Here is a 6000-nt window from a genome sequence, read left to right as displayed (position 1 = left end):
GGTGCTCTCGTGATCTTTTTAACTTGGTGTAACCCAAAATTGGTATGAGAGGGTAAAAGAGCTTGAATAAGGTGAGAAAAAAAATAACATTGTTAATCTGAACGAGAGACCATGCTTTCTGAAAGTCTTGCCACATACTGTGTTCTGGTGTTTGAAGAAACCATGTTTCCGAAAAACACAGTAAGATATATGCTTTCAAAATAATTTTTTTTCATTCCATTCCACATATGCTTTCATAAATTGCGTATATTTTGTTCGAATGTAGGTACAAGTGAAATGTGTTTATATATATGGAATGAGCAAAAACAAAAAATTGAATAAGTGCGTTAAGGTTCATTCGCTCAATTTCACAAAAAAATTGTATGACCCACGTCTGCCCTTCATCTCGGAGTCCGGGACAGACGACCGTAATGTGGACATGCCGTAACCACAATAAACACAACACGCGCGCCCCTAGCAACGGGGGCGTAGCGTGTTGTGGTTACGGAGGCACGCGTGATGGCTGGCCGCCCACTGCCGGCGCCGCGCTTTCAAAGCATAGCGGACAGTGGCGGTGCTGAAAGCGACCACAACAGCAGCGGTTTGCAAGCCCAACAAGCTGGAGCTCCTCTGGATGAGCCTACCGGAGAACGCGCAAGTGGAGCAGACCATCCGCCTGTCGGTGAGAACCTTTGCCGCGTTATATCTACCCTTGACTTGAGTGCATCCTAGCTGCATGCCAGTGATTAGGCCTTTGTCAATGCGATAAGAGGTCACTTATAAGCTTTGTTTGTACGGGATGTCAGCCCCCCCCCCCCCCCCCCGTTGTCGGCGCAGTGTGAAAGAAAACGCTGACTCTGTCGTGATTTGAAATCCGCCAAGCATTGGCTAAGGGGGGCTTGTGTTCGCCGTTCCCTGTGAAATGCCTTGCCCACACTTCCAAATCTGTTTATCGCAACGCCCTTGCTGCCCATTATTAACGACGATAGTCTTTCTCGGGATACTTCAACGCAAGACTTTTGGTCTGTAGGTCTGTTTGTCTGCTTGTCAACTGAAACGGCTCGTCTCGTTGCTTTTAAGGACGATGGTCTTTCTTGGGGTACTTCGACGCAAAACTTTTTGTATGCCATTCTGTCTTTCTTTCTGTACATTTGTGTGTTCGTCCGCCATAGCGATACCTCAAACAGCACCAAGCGATACTCCAAACGGCCACCCCATCCGCAGTGCCCAACAATAATGCTCAAGTTTCACCGTTCATGCCTATGTGATTGTCAATTAAAAAAAATTATTGCGCTTAAACAACAGGTCAATATTTTGTATGTCTGTCTTTATATTATAGAAGGCACACATAAGTAATTCTAAGGACCGTAGCGTTTATCACGTGGCGCTGACAGTGCAACGCGGTGCTCAAAAAATTGACAGACCCCACGTAAATTGAGAATCGTTGATATGCAAAGCATGAATTAGAAATGCTGATAAGTCACTTCGAAATCGACACAACGTTACGAGGTAATGGTAAATGAGGCCGTACATAATATCCGCGTCAAGATTATCATACTTGTATGTGTCGTTTACCTTCGTCATCAATTCACGTCACGTGATACCAAATTCAGTATATGTGGAGCTAGCGAAACGGCCGCGAGCACGCTATGAGCGTGGTATGTTGGCATGTTCTTACATAACACGCGTGTCAGGATTATCATGTTTGCAACAGTCATACATTTCGTCATCCATTGACGTCACGTTGAACCAAATTTGGTATATGTGGAGCTAGAAAACGACCGCGAGCGCATCATGAAGTGTCCAATATACTCCAATGTAGCGTTGACACACGTGCATGCTGGGCACAGCTACGCTACGTTAGCAAAACGCGAGCACTCTATAGTCTGACGCTAGGCGCGACCAGCGTCCGTCGGCGCAGCCACGGCAACCGGCGCAAAATGTGACATGCTGGCCGATGCGTTACCCAGACAACACTGCGTCTCCCTATTTTTGTGACGGAGGTACGCCGGACACGCTGAAACGCGCATTCGCCAAAGCAACGCAGCGCGGCGCGCGCCTGCGAGTATATGGCAGGACCGGCACCTGGCGTGGCAACGCTGGCGTGACGCGACGAAATTAACGCCAGCGAGAACGCACACCATGTCACGTCGAAATGTGTTAGCGCCTTGACTGTGGCATGTAGTAATGTTCTCACATGACACGCATCTCATGATTATTAGGTTCGCACCAGTCACATACCTTCGTCATCCGTTGGCGTAACGTAATACCAAATTTGGCGTATATGAAGCTAGCGAAACGGCCGCGAACGCATCATGAGTGTGACATGTAGTGACGCTGTTACATGCCACGCATGTCGTGATTATCATGTTTGGATGTGTCAATTTCTCATGTCGTCCATTCACGTCCGGTAACACCAAATTTGGTATAAGTGAACCTAGTGAAACGGCCACCAGCGCATCATGAGCGTGGCATGTAGTCATGTTGTTACATGACACGCATCTCATAATTAAAATGTTCGCACCAGTCTAATACCTTCGTCATCCATTCACGTACCGTAATACCAAATTTGGTATATGTGACGCGAGCGAAACGGCCGTGAGCATACCATGAACGTGACATGTAGTCATGTTGTTACATGGCACGCATGTCATGATTTTCATGTTAGGGTCTGTCGCTTGTGTTCACCATGCAATCATGTCATACTGTACCACTTTTTCAACATGCCATGAGAACGAAACCACCGCAATAGCTGCAGCACCATGAAATGTAAGTCATGACATTCATGACATACATATCATGATTTTCATGTTATGACTAGTCAAATATGTTCTGCATACAGTCATGTTATGCCATACCAAGTTTGGTATCGATACCATTATCGAAACGGTCAGGAGAGCTAAAAGTCGTAGGCGGCTAGATAGATAGATAGATTATAGATAGATAGATAGATAGATAGATAGATAGATAGATAGATAGATAGATAGATAGATAGATAGATAGATAGATAGATAGATACGCTCACAGTAGCCAGAGTTCGCTAAGAAATGCTTCGCATTTAAAAGGCAAGTGTTTCCAACGCTTTGCTAAGACGACACGGTGGTGACACCTGCCCGTCGCTTTGCGTTCTGCACCTTATCGCCTCCGAGACAGGCAGGCATCTCTCTCCGTGGGCGTGCACGCTCTCCTTCGTTTTCGAAGATAACTGCTAGATAGCGCTCATGTCCTACGTGCCTCGATGCACTCGTTCACCGTCGCTGCACGGACCAAGACTCTTTAACACAGCGCTTCCAGAATACAATTAACTGGTTTTCTCGCGCAGAACATCAAATAAACGGTTTGTTCACTCTCTAGACGCAAGACTATCGTCTTTCGACGACATCTGCAGTGAATCATACAGATAGGGGGCCAATTTTTTATTTGCTTCGCCTTTAGTTCCAAAATCCAACCACATCCGCAGCGCCCCTCCTGGCTTCTGCGTTCATACTTCTGCGTAATAGCCATTGAAAAGCAAATGTTGCGCATATTTGAGGCAGAACATCAATACGTCAATATACTGTCAATATACGCTTTTGCGTGCATAGCGTTGCATTGTAAGCTTAGCGTAATAAATGCTACGTTCCTCAGAATTGCCCATGTATGACTTATATAGTATAAATAAATACGCCACACCATATCTTTTTTTTTTGAAATTTATTCAGACAGTCATGGTCCGGGATGAAGGGGCTAAAGGCAGATGCAACTGCCTGACAAAGGCCCCCCTACCCATACATTGCTCAGGGGTAGAAAGCCGCGGTACATGCGCAAATACAGGTAACAAGAAAAGGAAAAAAAAACAAAAAAGAACAGGCGCACAGGCGATCAAAACACAATAGGTAGAATAGTTACCTTTGGTACACACTAATGATCCGTGACATGAAAATGTTTATACAAGCCCTGATTATGATCAATGTTACAAAACAGTATAAAACAAAATAGGAAAAAATCAAAAGACAGCAAATGCACAATATAAACAGAAGATTAGGAGCTAAACAAGAGGTAATCTTTAACTTTTTTCCGTAGGCTGTATGTCAAACAGTTGTCCTGGATCATATTGGCGATTTCTCGATTATTATTCAGAAAATGTGGCATTAAATAGGCTCGTGTCTGAGTACCATATTTAGTTCGGAACATAGGTGTTCTGAGTCTATTCTGCCTTAGGTGATATTGTGGATGTACAGATAACGATGATGAGGACAGGATTTGGGGGTCATGCAAAATTTGCCTATGTGTATGCATAGCAAGTCTTAGTTGGAATAGCTGATCGATTTTGAGTATATAAGCTTTGAAAAGGATGGCGCTGTGTGGTCATTTCGCTTAAGATTTTCAATGCAGCGGACAGCTCTTTGTTGTAAAATTAATAATGTATCAAAATTTGTTTGAGTAGTGGTACCCCAGATAAGGAGACAGTATTGCAAATGAGAGTGAACGAGGGCATAGTATAACCGCAGTTTCAACCATTTAGGCACCAAGGAGCTAACTTTATACAGTATTGAAATTGACCTGCTGTCACACATGTCCCGTTTATTAGGGAGGCGATCGCCGGGCTAATTCCAAGAGCCGAAGTATCGGCCCCCCGAACCGCACCACGAAAGCGTGGACAATTTAGAAGTGGTCCTTATTGGTGCGCCAGCGGACGCCGGCTGTGGCCCAAAGAACAAGACAGAGCCGAGAGTTGATAAACAAACAAATTATATTCTCAATAATGGCAGATCGAAAATAATACACAAAAATGCACACTCCACACTAGTTACATACAATATGTCACCAATCAAACCAATCAATCAACGTACTACACAATACAAACAGCCACACTCAAAACAACGGACACAGACAACAATACGCACTACAATGCAGTCGCATGCATTGAACAACCAAGACACTTAAGGACTAAAGAGATAGAAAACCTATTCAGTCCAAAGTCCTTGTAACAAAAGTCTGAATGATACTCTTCCGAGAATCACTCACTCAAAGTCCAGCGTTGTTGTCGTTCCGTAGCTCTCGAAGTTTCTCTTCCAGGAAACCTCGCGTCCTCAAATGGCCACTCTCCAAGCTTCAAACTTCTTCGCCGGAAATCCGTCGGCTTCACACACGCAGCTGTTGCCCGCGTCTTCGCTCGATAGCGGTAAACCCACGCTCTTGCCTGTAGCTCGAGCCGTCCCTACGGACCAAAAACTTCGCCGACTACACGGCGGAATCTCTACGCACTCTGGCGCTCACTTCCGTCTCCTCCTGTTCTGTCACTACGGGCAGAACCTTCGCCGACTACACGGCGGAATTCCTACGCGCTCCGGCGCTAACTTTCCGTCTTCTCCTGATTTCTCGTCTCGGCCGCTCGATTAAATACGTTCCGCGCCATCTTCCAGAACGTTCTCCTCATTTCGTCGGCGCGACGCGCAGCGAAGGCTGGGGAGAGGCACGAGACGGTTCGACTGCCCTCTCCGGAGAATGATTCACTCGGTCTTACCCCGCCTCCTTCGTTCTAGAAAAATCGCGGCCTTGCTGGGCCGCCGATGTGGGGTGAGGAGGATCGTCTGCGAAGCCGTGCTTCTGCGGGGAGAGCGCGCGCCCGGGAGCCCTGGATGTTTGCTTTCTCTTTTTTTTTCTTTTTTACCTCGCGGCGTTTCTGCCGCCCGTTGTCGCAAGGATTTGGCGGCGCGCTCTTTTTTAGCGCTCGTTCTGTGACACTGCCCCCCACTTTAAGAATATTATCTCATAATATTCAAAACCACACAAACGAGCGCGAACAGTCACCACACATTCTCACAGACTGTAACACAATCCGTCGCTCATGACACTTCACATTCACAATATATCACTCAATACAATCGTACATTGTAGTTCAATTCCACAACACATGAAATATAGCCACAGGTACATGCCTACAACACTTCATCACACATTCTGAACAATACAAACGTACAAAGTTCTGTCTATCCAACAATTATACAACACTATACATCACACCATCGCACAGAACAC

The 6000-nt window shown here is 45.9% G+C and overlaps 1 protein-coding gene across 1 annotated transcript in view; it reads left to right on the top strand.

The window, feature by feature from the left end:
- Positions 1-468: 468 nt before the first annotated feature.
- LOC142767913 (uncharacterized) overlaps positions 469-6000 on the top strand; it is a 136846-nt gene continuing 131314 nt past the window's right edge. The window contains exon 1 of the mRNA XM_075870154.1: positions 469-661. Within this exon, the coding sequence (XP_075726269.1) occupies positions 499-661 (163 nt within the window). The 5' untranslated portion in view covers positions 469-498. The remainder of the gene's footprint in view (positions 662-6000) is intronic.

The sequence above is a fragment of the Rhipicephalus microplus genome, chromosome 1 (genome assembly GCF_043290135.1).
Source record: "Rhipicephalus microplus isolate Deutch F79 chromosome 1, USDA_Rmic, whole genome shotgun sequence".
In the NCBI taxonomy this organism is placed as follows: Eukaryota; Metazoa; Arthropoda; class Arachnida; order Ixodida; family Ixodidae; genus Rhipicephalus; species Rhipicephalus microplus.
Note: the sequence above shows the minus strand (reverse complement) of the source record. Positions and strands in the feature narration are given on the sequence as shown.